The sequence below is a fragment of the Lynx canadensis genome, chromosome B2 (assembly GCF_007474595.2).
Source record: "Lynx canadensis isolate LIC74 chromosome B2, mLynCan4.pri.v2, whole genome shotgun sequence".
In the NCBI taxonomy this organism is placed as follows: domain Eukaryota; kingdom Metazoa; phylum Chordata; class Mammalia; order Carnivora; family Felidae; genus Lynx; species Lynx canadensis.
The window spans coordinates 50,842,626-50,862,634 of record NC_044307.1 but is presented as its reverse complement, the minus strand read 5'-3'; the positions used below and the strand labels follow the sequence as shown (position 1 = coordinate 50,862,634).

At 38.6% G+C, this 20,009-nt stretch overlaps 1 protein-coding gene across 1 annotated transcript in view; it reads right to left on the bottom strand.

The window, feature by feature from the left end:
• The window catches only part of FBXO9 (F-box protein 9), a 44,600-nt gene that overhangs the window by 13,091 nt on the left and 11,500 nt on the right, over window positions 1-20,009 (bottom strand). Inside the window, exons 3-11 of the mRNA XM_030315719.1 lie at window positions 13,973-14,128; window positions 10,470-10,527; window positions 9,006-9,105; window positions 5,697-5,827; window positions 4,845-4,959; window positions 2,073-2,191; window positions 1,762-1,852; window positions 569-664; window positions 147-240 (exon numbers count right to left, since the gene is read on the bottom strand). Coding sequence (XP_030171579.1) covers window positions 147-240; window positions 569-664; window positions 1,762-1,852; window positions 2,073-2,191; window positions 4,845-4,959; window positions 5,697-5,827; window positions 9,006-9,105; window positions 10,470-10,527; window positions 13,973-14,128 — 960 coding nt within the window. The remainder of the gene's footprint in view (window positions 1-146; window positions 241-568; window positions 665-1,761; window positions 1,853-2,072; window positions 2,192-4,844; window positions 4,960-5,696; window positions 5,828-9,005; window positions 9,106-10,469; window positions 10,528-13,972; window positions 14,129-20,009) is intronic.

Below are 20,009 nucleotides of genomic sequence, written 5' to 3'. Positions count from 1 at the left end.
ACCTGAGCCGAAGTTGGAGGCTTAACTGACTGAGCCACCCAGGCGCCCCTAAAACACAATTTTCTTATCCTTTCTAATCCAAAATTCTTAAATGAGTAGGGTACTGAAATGAAGAGAGAACTGCCAATTCCACCTTGTATACTCACTTCTTCTTTTTTCTTAGTTATCACAGCAAATACTTTGGTCTGATTGTCTGTATCTTGTGACAAGCGGTAATGACCCAGTAGAATTGCATCAGTTCTAAAAATTAAAAAATACAAGTTAAGTCCATTAATCAGTTATTGTATGTATTTAAATAACCTAGGAAGTAATATATTACAATAGTAGTTACTCAACTTGCCCGAGAAGAATCAACTAGGATGTGAATAAACCTAGTTTGGTAAGGTTCCAAAGACCTACTGAACTGTCCTCTCTAGAGCGATGCCCAGGAATTAGTATTGTTCACAAGGGCTCTTGCAGAGTGCTGTTTTAATCATGCAGTACTAACTTAAGGAAGCACTGGATGACATTAACCTGCAGGTATCCATATAAAATGTGGGCTGGATAGAGAACTACAGAAAAATACTACCTGGTATTCCTAGTTCTTAAACGAGGAACAATGGACTGAGGCTCCTCAGGGGTTGTCAACATCATCATGTGGCCATCAGGGAAGAACCTTATGTACCTGTGTAAAAAGAAAAAGAACACCAAAAAACACCACACACACACAAAGTATAAAACATGTCCTTGTTTTCTAGCCCTAAACCTGTTCTCTGCTGTGAAATCAAAACAGAAATACCATGGGTCAAAAACTGGCAAAACATCATTAAAACAAACACTACTGACAACCTGTGAGGCCAGCACAATAGAAGTGAAGGCATTTTATTATCTTTCTCAGAGGGAACTGTTTAACTTTCAGTTTTACTCCTGAATAAAAATATTCCTCTATTAAAGCACTTTTCCTAAAGCACTAATATCAAAAATGAGCTCTAATGATAATACACAGTAGTTAACAAGTCTACTTATTCCTCTTTTTTATGTTTATTTAAAGAGAGTGAGATAGTGCGAGGTGGGGGACAGAGAGAGAGAGGGGGACAGATGATCCAAAGCAGGCTCTGCACTGACAGCAGAGAGCTCGATGTGAGGCTCGAACTCATGAACCACGAGATCATGACCTGGGCTAAAGTCGGACGGTTAACCAACTGAGTCACCCAGGTGCCCCATGTCTACTTATTTCTCAATGACAATAACATCTGATGGATAGTAAAGCTGAATAATAGCAAAAGCTATGTGAAAAGGCAAATGAATGGGCACACCAAAAGCAAAAAACAAGAACTCTAAAACATAAAACAATTCTGGGGCACCTGGGTAGCTCAGTTGGTTAAGTGTCTGACTCTTGATTTCAGCTCAGGTCATGATCTCATGGTTTCTTGAGTTCGAGCTCCACATCGGGCTCTGTGCTGTGTAGAGTCTGCTTGAGATGGTCTCTCTCTCTCTCCTAACACTGTCTCTGTCTCTCTCAAAATAAATAAATAAACTTTAAAAAATTTAAGAAAAGAAAAACATAAAACGATTCTTAGATTTAGAGGCTAGGAGGAATTAAATCATGTGCATTAACCTATTAGTTCTTCGAGTGCAGGTCCTATTATAATACTGGATAAAAATACTGAGGGTCATTCTATAGATAAATGCAAAAGCCACAGAGAACAGCTTCCTACTAACTAATAAACTAATACTTGGAGAGAGAGAATTTTTCACTCACTCAGTTTACTACAGTTGTACCTGTAATATTCCACTTGGTGCCAGGCTCTATAGAAACCATCAAGAGACTGTTCCCCTTGACGAATATATGTCGTTTTACTGATATACACTCCTATAAAAAAAGAAAGTTGTTTTTTTTTTTTTAAGTAGGAACACAAACAAAAATTTTATAGTTACAAGCACATAACATGTTTCTAGTTTTAATTTTATTGTGGTTTCCTTTAAATATGATCAGAGGACTTACATCTGTTACAGAAAATGAAGACTATGTATTTATCAAAATCAGCAGGACAGACCACTATTTCTTCTCAGTTCTAAAGAGTTCAACTTACCATCAAACCGGACACGGGGCCTTTCTAAAAACATCTCTCTCCAGGATGTGTATGGAACAAGTTTAACACAGCTTCTGCCCCAAACTTTCAAGCAGGCCAAACGCCATATTTCAGGGTCTCTAGGTGATAAAACATAACATCAATTTATAAAAAAGGCTAAGTCCATCTATGCAGATACAAGAAATATCTCTGCTACTAGCAATCATCTTCTATTCAGCAAGAACTTGTTGAGCTCCTACAAGTCACTGTCTGGGTTCTGGAGATAGACTGATAGACACGGCTAAGGCCCTGCTGGTTTATTGGTGGGAAAGCAAACAAAACTAAGAAAACAAAAAAGTTTCAGGTAGTGTGCCCAGTGTAAGAAAAAATGAAGCAGGGTAAACAGACAAGAAATGTAGTGGGGAAATAGAGACAATTTCAGATATAGTGGCCGGGAAAGAACCCTGGGCAGAAGCCATAGCAAGTGCAAGGCCCTTGGGTAGGAGTGTGACAGGCACACTCAACAAGGACCATGAGGTTGCAGCAAACTAAGCAAGGTTAACAGACTACATGATTAGAGAGGCAGTCAAGGGCAGGGGAGGTAACAGCTTGCAGGCTATTTAGGTGAGACAGATGCCACTGAAGAGCTCTGAGTATGATTTAATACTTTTACAGGTTTTTGGGTTTTTTTTCCAATTTAAGTTTATTTATTTTGAGAGAGAGAAAGCATGGGCAGGGGGCAGAGAGATGGGGGAGACAGAGAAGCACTAGCAGGCTCCACACTGTCAGTACAGAGCCTGATGTGGGGCTCAAAGTCACAACCCGTGAGATCATGACCCTAGCTGAAACCAAGAGTTGGATGCTTAATCAACTGAGCCACCCAGGTGCCCAGACTTATGCTTTTAAAAGATCACTCTGGTAGTCTGGAAAATATGCTCTAGGGGTGTCACAGTGGAAGCAGGCCACTGCCATAACTCAGACCAGGTATAACTGTGGCTGACCAAGAAGGGTACTTGGACAAGGGTGAAACGGTCAGACTGGAGGTCTACTTTTAAGGCAGCACCAACAAGACTGTTATGGGGTTAGTGTAGAAAAACTAAGCAAAAGATATACTGAATATTAACAGGATTCCGATACAGCTCAAAATACTTTAACTCTATCTGTAACTTGAAATATTCAGTTTTAAAGATGTAAAAAACTACTTGTATCTGAGCCGGGCTGCAAATAAGGATTAACTACCTCCCCAATTTTTTCTTTTTATGATTATTTTTATTTTATGAAAACACACAGAAGTTTTATCCCTGAAAATTCCCTTTATAATTTTTTTAATGTTTATTTATTTTTGAGAGAGAGAGCGACAGTGTGGGAGAGCAGGGAGAGAGGGAGACACAGAATCCAAGGCAGGCTCCAGGCTCCAAGCTGCCAGCACAGGGCCCCACATGGGGCTCGAACCCACGAACTGTGAGATCATGACCTGAGCTGAAGTTGGATGCTTAACCCACTGAGCCAACCAGGTGCCCCTATAATTTTTTAAAAAGTTAATAGATTAACAGTTCTAGAGACTCCCATTTCAAAACTGAAATCTACTTGTTTAATAAGAATTTGTTAACTGGAATAGCACACAGAATCACCAAAAAACAAAGGCATCAGGCAATTCAAACATTTTACCCAAAATACAAGACTCCAAATGAAATTAGGTTGTTAAAAAATAATGAAGTTTAAGAAGTTACAAAAAACTTCTAGATGCTAAGGACAAAGTATGTATTTTTATGTAAGATATCCATGAAAGATGACCAATCTCAAATAATTTTATACTAAGCTAGGATTATTCTTTATGTAGCAATATTTTAAAAGTATAAGATGGGGGTGCCTGGTGGCTCAGTACATTGAGCGTCTTATTCTTTTTTTTTTTTAATGCTAATTATTTATTTTGAGAAGAGAGACTGCGCCAAGGGGAGTGGCAGAGGGAGAGAAGGAGAGAGAGAATTCCAAACAGGCTCCATGTTCAGGGTGGAGCCGGTGAGCATCAGACTTTCAATACTGGCTTGGGTCATGATCTCAACGTCATGAGATGGAGTCCCACATAGCATCACAGAGTGGAGCCTGCTTGGGATTCTCTCTCTCCCTGTCTGCCCCTCCCCCACCTCAAAATTAATAAACATTAAAAAATAAAAGTATAGAATAACTTTTAATGGGCCAAAAGAAAGTTCTAGTGCAATCTAAGTTTAAATCATTACTTAAAAAATTTTTTTTAAATTTTTTAATTTATTTTTGAGGGAGAGAGAGAGAGCCAGCAGGGGAGGTGCAGAGAGAGGGAGACACAGAATCCAAAGCAGGCTCCAGACTGAGCTGTCAGAACAGAGCCTGACACAGGACTCGAACCTGTGAACTACAAGATCATGACCTGAGTCAAAGTCAGACATTCAACCAACTGAGCCACCCAGGTACCCCTAAATCATTATCACTTAATGGGTTTAGAGTTATTCTGAAAATGACTTGAGTTTATTTTTCTAGTGCAATTTCTTTTCCAAATCAGCGAGACTAGCATGCAAACTACCCTGTGGAAGTAATGTGTGTGACTACCTCTGTTCTACATAATAGTCTATACTCTGGAAACCTAGTGCCTCCTACCTTTAAATGCTAAGTGGTTTGAGAAAATCACACAAATACAACTTAGGCCAAACTGTTCATTCTAAATTTTTACCCAGAACAATCAAGTTTTTTATCAAAACCGGCAAAAGACCATAATTTTTTTTCACCACTGCCCAAGTTGTTTTAAAACAGGTGAAGTACCTGGCACAGATATAGAATCCTCTGCACACCTGTGACAACTGCTCTAATGATCTGAGATCCAAGTCACTAGATACCACCCATCGGAAGATGTACATCAGGACCTCCATTGGCAGCACTGCAAAAGAAAACCAACCGTTCGGCGACTCTTATTTTACCATCTCATTCTCGGTGCAGGTAGCTCTCCATACTCCCACACATTTGTGAATCACACCCTTAGTACTGCTCAGAGCTGTGCACGCGTGTATTTAATTATCCAAAAGTAATAATGGTTTCTAACATCAAGACACAAATCTTTGTTTTTTTCACTATGGACCGAATCAGAAGTCACCTTTATGGAGCACCCTTTCCCTCAAAGGATCATTTTACCACCAAGATATATTAAAATACAAGTGTTAGAAAAATAGTCTGATACACACACACACACACACACACACACACACACACACACATATAAAATCCATATTCCATTCGCTAACACTAAAAACTTATTTTCATCTCCTGGAATCTGGAAAATCCCATAACTAATTAAACATTTAACATATGAAAAGAAAAACATTCATTTTTGAACACGTGCCTATCTCAGGCTAAAATGCCTGGTGACACCAATATTCCTCTAATTTTCTTGGACTGCTTCAACACCCTCTTAGATCTTCATTGAACCAAGTTGGACCTCCTTGATTTGTGCTACAAACTGCTTTCTACTTGAGGTTTTGCAAACAGTAATTGTAACTAGCTCTCCCAACATATCTTGAACTAAAGCAATTACCTGGCAAGTTATCTGACCTAGTTTGGAAACCTTAAATCTCTGGTGAAAGTGTGCCTCGCCGAGTTCTAACAACCTTGAACTCATACCTGATATGTGAGTCTGATTGCTCTCCAGCTCAGGCTGGCACAGTTTGAGCACAGACTCCTGAAACGTGAGCTGCTGCTGGAAGCAGGACAAGAGGTCTGCCATCTTGCTGTCGTCATCATTATCTTCCATGCTGAAAAAGGAGGGAAGTGAATAAACTAAGTGCCTCAGTTCATAACAGAGCTCAGAAACTGAGTTTTCATAGTTTTAAAATCTGCTTCAGAAAAAGTCATCTAAAAGCAAACTATCTTAACTACTTTTTTGATTTGAAAAAAGTTTATTCTGCCTTGCAAAGGAGTATCATACCCAGTCTTTTGAAGGAAAAAGCAATTTTCATTCTCACCCAGGAAGAACTAGAATTCAGAGGGGAGGGGGCACGCATGGGTGGCTCAGTCGGTTAAACGTCTGCTTGGTTTCAGCTCAAGTCATGGTCTCACAGTTTCGTGAGTTCGAGCCCATGATGGGCTCTGCTCTGACAGTGCAGAGGCTGCTTGGGATTCTCTGTCTCCCTCTCTCTCTGCCCCTCCCCAACTCATGCTGTCTCCATCTCTCTCTCAAAATAAATTAAAAAAAAAAAAAAAAAAAGAACTAGAATTTGGGATACAATTACTGACATTTAGTTAGTACATTTTATTGTAGAGATTTCTTGAATTAGTGAAAAAGATCATTTCAAATGATTAAAAAAAACTTGTGTAAATATATTCCATACTAGTATGACTATACTCCATTCTAACTGGATAAAAATCAAACATACAGATGTCATCTGTGGTACTTACTTACCAAGGGTTTTGTAACAGATGTGCCTTATCACCCTACCTTAAGAGAGGAAAATATGTAATTTAAAAAAATCTTAGCAGGGTCCACAAATCATCTACCAACATAAACAAATGTGCAGTTTAGAGTTCTGGGAAAAGAAAAAAAAAAACCTCTAACTTTCCATTTTTGCTGAAATTAACCTTAAGTGATCAGACTACAAAAAGGCCTAGAGGAAGAGTGAAATCAAAAGACCAGGAAAGGTTTATTATAATACAACAAAGGCACGTGTGGTTGAGGCCAGATGGACTCAAAGGCTTCTCTACTGACATTTTAGGGAAGGCAAGAAACCAAAACAAAGCCAGGAAAGAGACTTTCAGGGATTACTAGATCAGTAAGAAAACAAAAAAAACAAAAAAACAACTGTATCTTTAAAAAACCTTCATTGCATATGGGCTTGCAGAAAGGGATGGGAGAGAAAAGAAATGCTTCTTTCATGTTTTAAGGCAACCTTTCTTAACAGCACCTATATCTATTCATAAAACTGGCTAAGAGCTAGGTCTAAATGACCACCTGAGTTTAAAGACGGTTTAAAAAAGTCCAAAGGACTCATTTTGAATACGAACTATTTCACACTGGTAACTCTCACTTGGTGAACAATATACTATTAGCTTCAAAGTTCAAACACACAATTAAGACTGACTTCATTCGGATGTTTTTAATATCCAAAGCCTGTGTGTTAATACTGTAAGCAGTTAAAAAAACAGTGGCAATAAGTACATCATCCATAAGGGGAACTTAATTATTTCATGACAGAGGTAATATAATAATCATTACCAAAACATGATTTTCCTGTGTATTGCTCATTTTAAAAACCTGACATTCCCTGGAAATGCAAGCTGGTGCAGCCACTCTGGAAAATAGTATGGAGGTTCCTCATAAAACTAAAAATAGCGGCACCTGGGTGGCTCAGTCGGTTAAGCGTCCGACTTCGGCTCAGGTCATGATCTCGCAGTCCATGAGTTCAAGCCCCGTGTCGGGTCTGTGCTGACTGTTCAGAGCCTGGAGCCTGTTTCAGATTCTGTGTCTCCCTGTCTCTCTGACCCTCCCCCGTTCATGCTCTGTCTCTGTCTCAAAAATAAATAAACATTAAAAAAAAAAAAACAAAAACTAAAAATAGAACTACCCAGGACCCAGCAATGGCACTACTAGGCATTTATCCAAGGGATACAGGTGTGCTGTTTCGAAGGGACACGTGCACCCCCATGTTTATAGCAGCACTATCAACAATAGCCAAAGTATGGAAAGAGCCCAAATGTCCATTGATGGATGAATGGATAAAGAAGATGTGATATATATATACAATGGAGCATTACTCGGCAATCAAAAAGAATGACATCTTGCCATATGCAACTACGTGGATGGAACTGGAAGGTATTATGCTAAGTGAAATTAGTCAGAGAATGCCAAAAATCATATGACTTCACTCATATGAGGACTTTAAGAGGTGAAACAGATGAACATAAGGGAAGGGAAACAAAAAGAATATAAAAACAGGGAGGGGGACAAAACAGAAGAGATTTATAAATTTGGAGAACAAACAGAGGGTTACTGGAGGGGTTGTGCGTGGGGGGATGGGCTAAATGGGTAAGGGGCACTAAAGAATACACTCCTGAAATCATTGTTGCACTAGATGCTAACAAATCTGGATGTAAATTTAAAAAAATAAAAAAATAAAACAAGTTAAAAAAAAAAAAAAAAAAAAACCTGACATTCTCTCATGGGTACAGACACTCCTCCCTTCTCATTTCAGCAAATTAAGCTTTTAGAGATGGATTAAGCCAAAACAGTTTTATAGAATTGTTTTGCAAATAGCTTCAAAAGTACTGGTTTAAAATTCTCTTGAGCTCTGTCCATATAAAACTATCAATGCCACTTCATGACTTTCCTGCAAGTGGCATCTGTCCAAAGAAAGAGTTTCTTTCCTGTACCTGTGCTTTTAAGCAAATGTTACAGTCTCAATGTCCTCCTAGACACCTTAAAAGAATAATAAAGTCCTGTTATAATTCAGCATTTTCTTAATAAAATGAAAAACCTTTTTTTAAAAAAATGTATAGCTTCCAACATATAAAAAAGGAGAAAGACTAGTTTGATGAAACCCCGTGTACACATCACCCAATTTCGACGATTATTAACATTTTGTCAACTTTGGCCTATTACATTTTAATAGGTTTGACTTTTTAAGACAGGTTTCAGAAAGCTGAAATGTGTCTTTTAATTTACTTTCAGTAATCACTGGTTTTACTTAAAAAACAAAACAAAAACTCTTGTTACCTTGTCTTCGTTATATCTGCTTAAAATGTGCATTTCTATATTTTAATCTTAGTATTTCCCTAACTAAAAAAAATTCTACAACTGTATAAACAAGTCTTTATACTAAAGACTATATAATTCAACAGAATTACCACCATCTTCTTATCACGTTAAGAGTCAACAGGGCAAAGACGCTTAACTTTAACAAACTCTATGTATTACTGTCTATCGAATTATATACGCACTAGCTGTTTCCAACGCCATCACCATCTGGAGACCGGGTATAAGTAATCTTGAACTCTATATCAGGTACAAGTTGCATAGCCCTACGATAAAACTTGATGGCTAAAAGAAGAAATAAAGCTAAATTAGCTATGACCGCACATTTTTGTCATTTCCTTTACCTGTAACTGTGGTTTAATTTGGTAACTTTCTTTACAAAGAGCCAAATTCCTTTTTTTCTGTATGCAATAGTTCAGTGAACAAACTTATTTCCAAACCTCACTACTCAGAAGTAACCTTTCCTTTTTCTAAAGCTAACACATTATACAGGCTTAAGGATGCTGTATTTCACTCTTTGCTTTTAGCCCTTCCCACCTTTTCCCTCAGCCTCTTAAGCATTGTTAGAAGTGATCTTAAGTGGTTGTCTTTCTTGGGCTTTGAAAAAGCAATTGTTGTAGCCCCAAGAAAAACACTTTTAAGCAACCTTTTCTTTCTAGGTTGCAGAGTTGAGGATAATCAAATGCTTCCTACTAGGTAGAATAAAGAGGTTTTTTTGAATTTAACCTTCAAATCCAACTTCCTTTAATCAAGCTATTATTTAGCTAAATAACCTTTAAAAGCTACTTTTTTATGAAGTTCCTGGCCAGGTGGTTTAGAGCTGTAATACTTAGTAATCTCTCCCACAAAGCTATACCAACAGAACTTGAGACTTCAAAAGCCTACCAGCTCTTTTTCCCTTAGATGGAGTCTATTCAGTTCAATATATTCTGCTGTGTTCTATCACTCTGGGTGAATTACTATACACTAAGTGGAAATGGGACTCTCACAAACTAATGAAGACTGTAGAGGGCTTTCACCATTTGGGCTCTTTTAATATCTCAGGGTAAAAATATCGCTAGAAGAAATGTGCAAATAAAAATGCAGTAATCCTGAAAATGTTATTTTTGGGGCATTTTCAAATGATTAAAGCAAAGCATCTTTCCCACACCCCAATTATCAGCTTTACTTTCACAAAATGGAAGCCTACTTACATGCCTAATACAGTAAAATGCCCCATCACTTTATTTATGCATTTCTAATGGATTAATAAAAGAGACAATTAAAGCTGACAATTATTCCTTTGTGTACACGTAAATTAGAAGATAGGTTCTTGAAACTATCCTTTATATTCTCCTCCTCTGAAGTCATTTTCATCCATAAAAGAATACCCTGTTTTTAAATGAGAAACAATTATTTTTAAGACTTTAATAATGAAGAATAAATAGTAAAACCTAAATGTAGGCCAATATGATGATGTGTCACAGCAATATTCTGGAAAAAGGTTACACAGAAATATAATTTTTAGTTTTGATTTGTTAAAAAACAATTTCAAATATAAGGTGACTGATGTTTATATACAAATATAGTCTAGTTAAAAAAAGAATTGGTCAATAGGAGCTGTTATTCAGAAATGTCATGACCATATGATCCTGGGCCCTGAGTTTTACCTTCATAGAGAGCTCCATTCTGTTCTTCTTCTACCGCTTTTAGGAAGAGTTCTCGAGCCTATAAAAATAGTGAAATGCAATTTTTGAAAGTCTGTATTAAAAATGAGTATGCATGTGGGAATGCAAGCTGATGCAGCCACTCTGGAAAACAGTATGGAGGTTCCTCCAAAAACTAAAAATAGAACTACCCAGAACCCAGCAATGGCACTACTAGGTACTTATCCAAGGGATAAAGGTGTGCTGTTTCGAAGGGACAGATGCACGCCCATGTTTATAGCAGCACTATCAACAACAGCCAAAGAATGGAAAGAGCCCAAATGTCCATCAGTGGATGAATGGGTAAAGAAGATGTGGTATATATATACAATGCAGTATTACTCGGCAATCAAAAAGAAGGAAATCTTGCCATTTGCAAATACATGGATGGAACTGGAGGGTATTATGCTAAGCGAAATTAGTCAGAGAAAGACAAATATCCTACGACTTCACTCATATGAGGACTTTAAGAGACAAAACAGATGAACATAAGGGAAGGGAAACAAAAATAATATAAAAACAGGGAGGGTTGGGGCGCCTGGGTGGCTTGGTCGGTTAAGCGTCCGACTTCGGCTCAGGTCATTATCTCACGGTCCGTGAGTTCGAGCCCTGTGTCGGGCTCTGTGCTGACAGCTCAGAGCCTGGAGCCTGTTTCGGATTCTGTGTCTCTCTCTCTGCCCCTCCCCTGTTCATGCTCTGTCTCTCTCTGTCTCAAAAATAAATAAACGTTAAAAAAAAAAAAAATTAAAAAAAAAAAAAACAGGGAGGGGGACAAAACAGAAGAGACTCATAAATATGGAGAACAAACAGGGTTATGGGAGGGCTTGTGGGAGGGGGGATGGCTAAACGGGTAAGGGGCACTAAGGAATCTACTCCTGAAATCTTTGTTGCACTAGATGCTAACTAATCTGGATGTAAATCTAAAAAAAAAATAAAAAATAAAACAAGTTAAAAGATAATAAATAAATTAATTAAAGCCACTTTATTTAATAATAAAAAAAATGAGTATGCATGGCAGAAGGGCAGTCTTTCCAACAAATAGTGCCAGAACAACTGGACATCCACAGGCAAAGTAATGAACTGTGACTTAAACCTCACATCTTACATAAGAATTAACTCAAGGGGTGCCTGGGTGGCTCAGTCAGTTGAGCGTCCGACTTCAGCTCAGGTCATGATCTCACGCTCTGTGAGTTCAAGCCCTGCGTCGGGCTCTGTGCTGATAGCTCAGAGCCTGGAGCCCACTTCAGATTCTGTGTCTGCCCCTCCCCTGCTCATGCTCTTGTCTCTGTCTCAAAAAAAAATTTTTTTAATTAAAAAAAAAAAAAAGAATTAACTCAAAAATGGATCACAGACTTAAATGTAAAATATAAAACTTTTAACTTTTTTTTTTTTTTAATTTTTTTTTTTCAACGTTTATTTATTTTTGGGACAGAGAGAGACAGAGCATGAACGGGGGAGGGGCAGAGAGAGAGGGAGACACAGAATCGGAAACAGGCTCCAGGCTCTGAGCCATCAGCCCAGAGCCCGACGCGGGGCTCAAACTCACGGACCGTGAGATCGTGACCTGGCTGAAGTCGGACGCTTAACCGACTGCGCCACCCAGGTGCCCCAAAACTTTTAACTTTTAGGGAAAAAAAAAAAATCTTGGAGATTTATGGCTGGGCAGAGAGTTCTTATACTCAATTCCCAAAGCATAATCCATAAAAGGAAAGGTTGATAAACTGGATCTCATCAAAATTGAAAACTTTTGCTCTGTGAAATACCCTGAGGATGCAAATACAAGCTACAAGCTGAGAGAAAGCATTTAAAAGCCACGTATTCAACAAAGGACTGTATTTAGAATGCATAAAGAACCCTCAAAAACTTAACAGTCAAAACACAAACAATACAATTAGAAAAGACAACATATTGTACAGATAGGATATAAAGATGGCAAACAGCACATGAAAAGATATTCAACATCATTAGCCATCAGGGAAATACAAATTAAGATCACAATGAAGTATCACTACATACTTATCAGAATAGCTAAAACTAAAAAGTAACGACAACACCAAGGGCTGACAAGGATGTGGAGACCGTGGGCCACTCATACATTGCTGCAGGGAACATAAAATGGTACAGACACCCTAGAAAACAACTGGGCAGTTTCTTTTAATCAAACAGGCACTTACCATACAACCCAGCAATTGCACTGTTAGGCCAGAAAAATGAAAACTTACATTCATGCAAAAACCTGTACATGAATATTCATAGCTGCTCTATTAATAGCCAAAAACTAGAAACAACCCAAATGTCCTTCAGCCGATGAATAACCAAATTGGGGTATACCATACCATGCAATACTACTGAGCAAAAAAAGGGAACTACCGTTACACACAAATGTGGATCTCAGGGGAATTATGCTGAGTGAAAAAAGCCCACCTCAGAAGGTTATATACTAGATGATTCCATTTATACAATATTTTTTGAGTATCAAAATGATAGGAATGGAGATTAGTGATTGCCAGGGGTTATGAATGGTCAGGGAGGGGGGGCCGGAAGGGTACAACTATAAAGGTGTTGACAGAGAGAGCCCTGTGGTGCCAACAGTTCTTTATCTTGATCATGGTGGTGGTTAAAGGAAGCCACACATGTAATAAAACTGCATAGAACTATTTACATACATACATACAAAGAAGTGCTTATCAATTTGAGAGGTCTGAATAAGCTCTGTGCATTGAACCAACGTCTATTTCCTAGTTTTTGATATTGTACTATAGCTATGTAAGATGTCACCAACACGAGACCTCCCTATACCTGTTTCTGTAACTGTTTCAAAATAAAAAAACAAAACAAATATGGAAGTTTTTAGTTATCATGGTAATTTTAATTATTTACTGGCAAATCACTTGTAAGAAAAATTGATGTAAAGATGATAGCCTCTATGGAATAGGAAAAATGGAAAGCGTGCTGTGCCTAGTTCACATAAGTAGCAGCATTCAAAATTTTTTCAGTGTGAGCACTTTCAAAATTTTCCAGAATAAGGAAATAATTAATGCATCATTATACATCTGTTCAACGCAAATTTTAACAAAATACTGCATTAAGACCTTTGCAAAGGTATTAACATTTGAACAAGTTTTTTCTCTTTTAGTGCTTCTGCTAATAAATTCAGAGGCATCAATCTTTTAGAGACCAAATGGATCTCAGGGATCTATAAATTGCCAACGACAGTTCCACGAACATAGTGTACCTCCAGAAAGAAGTCCATGAATGGTGGTATCATCCAAAGTACCTAGCAGCAGAAGTGAAGGATGGACATACTGGTCATACTTTCACACATGAGGAAAAGTTTTGTTATAATTATAAGTTATGTGCTTATTTCACCAGAATACAACTATAATGATCACTTGCTTAAGACCACGCAAATTCTCATGCGCAACTGGATAAAAAAGTTACTTTGTCACAATGTCCATAATACTTAACTTTTCTTCCTTTGCCAGTTCTTGCTTTCCTTTGGTGTCTGCTTTCAGTAAAGAGCCTTTTGCTGCTGCTCTACAAGGCCGAGTTTCTAAATTGCTAGAGCCTACACCTGGAGCAAGTTCAAACATCCACTGAGCTCGAAACATCTGGAGTTGTGCCTAAGGAAGGAAAAAGTACTTTAGGATTCATTAAGGAACAGTAGCTTAGCTCTGAACAATTTATCAACAGGTCCAACATCAATTTCCATATAAATAATAGAAGACTAGAAAACATGGTCTTTTAAGTTACTAATATCCATTCGACACGTTATCTTCTAAAATAATGTTCTGCTTAAATCTTTAAAAAAATTATGAAGAGTCACCCAAGTTTGTCTATATAGGAAAAATCTAATGGTACCAGAAAATCAAATTCTGTTGAGCTGAAAATAGAGGCCATCACCTAGGGGCTGAACTTTCAAACATTGAACATTTCAAACATTTCTAGCACCTAGGGGCTAGAAGCTTTCAAACATTTGTTTACCTGGAATACATCATCTACTAGATGTGAAAAGTGCTGTTAAAAATTCTCTAGTTGAACCGAAAACCTTTCTTTCAATAGCCATTCTCTTTTTTAAAAAGGAACTATTTTCTCTTATATATGTAATAGGAATTTTTAAATACAGAAAAAAAGTGAAGAAGTGGTAGACTGCTGTGCTGCCCAGATCCCTTTAGGAATGAAGGCACTGATGAGCCCACCTGCTGGGACTAATACAGAAACAGCCCCCAGCTAGCTGTCAGCCCTTTCAGGTATTGCCTCAGCAAGATCACACCCCTTCCCAGGCAATCCCTACCCAATGACTACCAATGGCTGTTAAGGCTCTGGTTCCTCCATTCTGAGAACTACAGAATTGACTAAGGCCAATTCTTCCCTCCCTCTCCCTTCCATAGGTGTTGATCCCAAAAGCACTCCCTAGTAAACCTCCCTCATCATAATCTCCACCTTCAAGTCTGCTCTCTGGGAACCCAACTGGCAATGTCCCTCATCCCAAAGAAGACCATTATCAACAGGACTGTGTATATTATTCCTAGTTTTTTTTGAAGAGGCATATATAAAAATACATGTTTTTAAAATAATTTTTCTTGCCATTCTGTTTTAGTTCCCACCCTCCTACTTCTAACCCAAAACACATATACCTCTGACCTATAGAGTCTTTAGTAGCACTGAATGTCTATTAGATGACACATTTCATATAAGTTATTACAAAGTTTTAAATTCAGTAAGATATATTTATCTAATTACAATGAACATTTTTCTATTTCAGTGCACAAGGATTTACCCTATCCTTTTCAATGACTACAGTGTATTTCGCTGTTTGAATTCACCATTACTTAACATAAGTGATGGATATTTAGGGTTTTATTCAATTTTTTCATAAAACTGCTGTAAAAAACATTTTTGTACATATGTATGTACTCAGTTTACTCATTTTCTTAAGATTAATTTTCTGCAATGTATGTTTTTCATTTTGTTCCATCTTGCTAGTCTGTCCCCCCAAAAAGTTGTAGCAGTTTATATGTCATGTGCACTGGTTAAGTGTTCTCCAAGACTGAACAACAATGGGCATTGTTCACCAATCTGATTGTTTTAAGAAAACACCAGTGTAGATCCAATTTGTATTTTAAAAACTATGAGACCAATAATCTCTTCAAATATTTAATAGCTATTTGTATTATTTTTCCATTAGCTATCCATTCATATCTATCTTGTGTCCCTCTTACTAATTTATAAGGATGTTCCATATACTGAGAGTGGGTATCAATCATCTGCCTATATGTGGTAAATAGTTTTTCTAGCTGATCATTTCTCTTGAATATATGTCTCTTCTACATATAGGTTTTAACTTTTAGGTGATCAAATCCATCAATCTTTATAAGATGATGGGTTTTGAGTTATGCCTTATATTTTGTTCTGGTTTTTTGTTTCTATTTTTAAGTAGGCTCCACACCCAGCATGGAGCCCAATGCAGGGCTGGAACCAACAACCTTGAGATCAAGACCTGAGCTGAGATCAAGAGTCAGACGCTTGACTGACTGAGCCACCCAGGCACCATGAGTTATGCCTTGTTTTGAACACTTTAAACTCATAAATCAAACTATATAACAGCAATTATTGTCATTTTCAACATGAGTACTCAGAATTTTCCAGAAGAAGGAAATAATTAATGTATTATATATTTTGTTCAATGCAGAGTATTATAAAATACTGCATTAAGATCTTTGCAAATGTTAACATTTGAACAAGTTTTCCTCTTTTGGGTTTCTGTTAATAAACTGAGAGGCCAAGTGAAACTCCAGGGTCCATAAGTTACCAACAAGAGTTTCATGAAGATAGTGTACCTATAGGAAAGAAGCCCATGCGGAGTGGGGGTATCATCCAAAGTACCTAGAAGTAGCAGTAAGGGATGGATAAACTGGTTCTGCTGTTTGTGGAAGATGGTGAGAGGATCCTGAGCTCACCTCCTCTAATGGACACACCAAGACAACAAGTATATCTACTGCAATTAATTCTATAAATGACCTGAAGATGCAGAACAGATCTTCCACAGCTAGTTGGAGAGAGAAGGCCACATTGAAAAGGGTAGGAAGAACAGAGACATAGTTGGAAACCAAATCCCCAGGATAATTAACCTCTAACAGGAGGGATATCGCAAGCACAGAGGAGCAAGGGGATCACCCCACAGCAAGCACTCCCAGCTCTGGGAAGATGAGTCCTCATAACATCTGGCTTTAAAAATCCTGAGGCCTAACTCCTGGAGAGTTAGAGAGCTACTGGATGAGTCTCCACCCTTAAAGGGCCAGCACACTAAAAACCTTATCAGCAAATCGCACAGAAGCAGCACTTTGAAAGTGCCTAGGGTATGCATGAAAGTATTTATTAATTAATGCCAGGACATGTGCCAAAGGTGCAGGTACCTGCAGGAGAGTTCTCCTGGAACAAAAGTGCTAATGGGTGCCATTTTTTTTCCCTCCCCCAGTCTGAAGAGCTAGAGACATGCAAGAAGCAAATTCTAACACTATCCGTCTCCCTTGCTAACACTTGTGTGCCCCGCAGCTGCATTTCCCTGTAGACCTCCCGTCGAAAATAGTTACATTTTCTCCCGTCGAAAATAGCTACAGCCAGCAGGCAGCCCTGGGCAGGACCAGCACCCCTCCAAAGTGACTCCTATTGTGGGAATGGAGGGAGATACCCCACAAAAATAACACATCAATTCCTGCAGCCAGGATCTTAGCTGGCTGTGCTGGGAGAAGCCGTGCCCTTTGGTGTGCCTGTAGCTGTCAGTAGCAGTTAATTGCAGACAGCCAACATGAGGACTGACTCCACCAACTGTAAAGTCTATAGCAGCTAAAGTTGGGCATCTAACAGCACCAAGAGCAAAACCCGTCCAGTGCACCTATAGCAAACAGCAGATTACTGAAACCAGATGGACCTGGAACAGTCCAACCTATCAGCATGCCCATATCAATCACAGCTCAGCCACAACAGGAGGGCACAAACAGCCCACAAAGAGGACACTCATGGGACTGCCTGGTTCTGGTGACCAGGGGATTGAGCTACAGAGCATCGCAGAACCTCTTCTATACAAGGTCACTACTTTTTTTTTTAATGTTTTTTTTTTTTTTTCCAGAGAGAGAGAGAGAGAGACAGAGAGCGCGCGCGCGCATGCGTACACACACACACACACACACAAGCAGGGGACAGGCAGAGAGAGGGAGACAGAGGATCCAAAGCAGGCTCTGAGCTGTCAGCACAGAGCCAGACACAGGGGTTCAAGCCCGCGAATTGCGAGATCATGACCTGAGGCAAAGTTGGATGCTCAACCGACTGAGCCACTCAGCCTCCCCAAGGCCACTACTTCAAGACTAGGACATGTAGCTGACCTACCTAACACAGAGAAACAGAGACAAAATGAGGAGACAGAGAAAAATGTCCCAAATGAGAGAACAAGACAAAAATCACAAAAAAAAAAGAGCTAAATGAAACCAAGGTAAGCAATATGCCTAATAAAGAGTTCAAAGTAATGGTCATAAAGATACTCAACAGGGGCACCTCAACTAAGCGTCTGACTTCAACTCAGGTCATGATCTCACAGCTTGTGAGTTCAAGCCTCGCGTCGGGCTCTGTGCTGACAGCTCAGAGCCTAGAGCCTGCTTTGGATTCCGTCTCTGTCTCTCTCTGTCCCTCCCCTGCCCATGCACCATCTATCTGTCTGTCTCTCTCTCTCACATAAATACTTAGAAAATAAATAAAGATACTCAACAGACTTATAAGTGGATGAACTCAGTGAGAACTTCAACCAAGAGATAGAAAATATAAAAAAGAATGAATCAGGGGTGCCTGGATGGCTCAGTCGGTTAAGCGTCCGACTTCAGCTCAGGACATGATTTCATGGTTCATGGGTTTGAGCCCTGCAGTGCACAGCCTACTTTGGATCCTCTGTCTTCCTCTCTCTCTGTAGCCTCCACTGCTTGCGTGCGCTCTCTCAAAAATAAACATTAAAAAAAAAAAAAAAAAAGGACCAAAAAGAGCTGAAAAACTCAGTAACTGAAATGCAAAATACATTAGAGGGAATCAATAGCAGATCAGAGGACACAGAAGAATGGGTCAGTGATGTAATGAAAAGCAACCAAGCCAAACAGAAAAAAAGAAAAATATTAAAAAATGAGAATAGTTAAGGGACCTTTGTAACATCATCAAGTGTAACATTATTTGCATTATAGGGGTCCCAGAAGGAGACAGAGAGACATAAAACTTACTTGAAGAATAATAGCTGAAAGTTCCCGAATCTGGAATGGCAAACAGATATCCAGGTCGAGAAAGCACATATTGCCCCAACAAGATGAACCCAAGGAGGTCCACACAAAGACACATATTAAAAATGGCAAAAAGTAATGATGGAGAGAGAATCTTAAAAACATCAAAACAAAACAGTTACATACAAGAGAAACCCCGTAAGGTTATCAACTGATTTTTCAGCAGAAACTTTACTGGAGGCTAGAAGGGAGTGGCATGCTCTATTTAAAGTGCTGAAAGCAGGGGGGCCTGGGTGGCTCAGTCAATTAAGCCTCCAGCTCTTGATTTTGGCTCAAGTCATGATCTTGTGGTCATGAGATTGAGCCTCTTATCAGGCTCTGCACTGGGTGTAGAGTCTTCTCGAGATTCTCTCTCTCACTTGTCCTTTGCCCCTCCTGCACTCGTGTTCTCTCTCAAAAAAAAAAAAAAAAAAAAAAAAAAAAAATTAAAAATTAAAAAAAAAAGTGCTGAAAGGGAAAAACCTACAACCAAGAATACTCTACTCAGCAAGGCTATTACTCAGAATAGAAGAGATAAAGAGTTTTCCAGACCAAAAAAAAGAGTTAAAGAAATTCATCGCCACTAAACCAGCCTTACAACAAATGTTAAAGAGAATCCTTTAAGTGAAAAAGGAAAGGCCATAACTAGAAGATATTGATAGAAAAAAAATGCACCGGTAAAAGCAAACATATAGTTAAGGCAGTAGATGAATCACTTATGAAGCCAGAATGGAGGTTAAACAATAAAAGTGATAAAATCAATCGTACCTATAAAAAAAATTAGTCATGGGATACACAAACTACAAAGATGTAAAATATGGCATCATATGCAAAAAGCAGGGGACAGGGAATGAAGATTTAGTGCTTTTAGAAAGTATTTGAACTTGGGGGGCCTGGGTGCTCAGTCGGTTAAGGATCTGACTTCGGCTCAGGTCATGATCTTGCGGTTTGTGAATTCGAGCCCAACATCAGGCTCTTTGCTGACAGTCAGAGCCTGCAGCCTGCTTCAGATGCTGTGTCTCTCCCTCTCTCTACCCCTCCCATGCTTATGCTCTGTCTCTCAATAACAAATAAATGTTAAAAAAAAATAAAAATAATTTTTTAAGTATTTGAACTTATATAACTATCAATTTAATATAGACTGGCACAAACATAGGATATGATATACGAACCCCCTGGTAGCCACAAATGAAAAAACCATAATAGACAC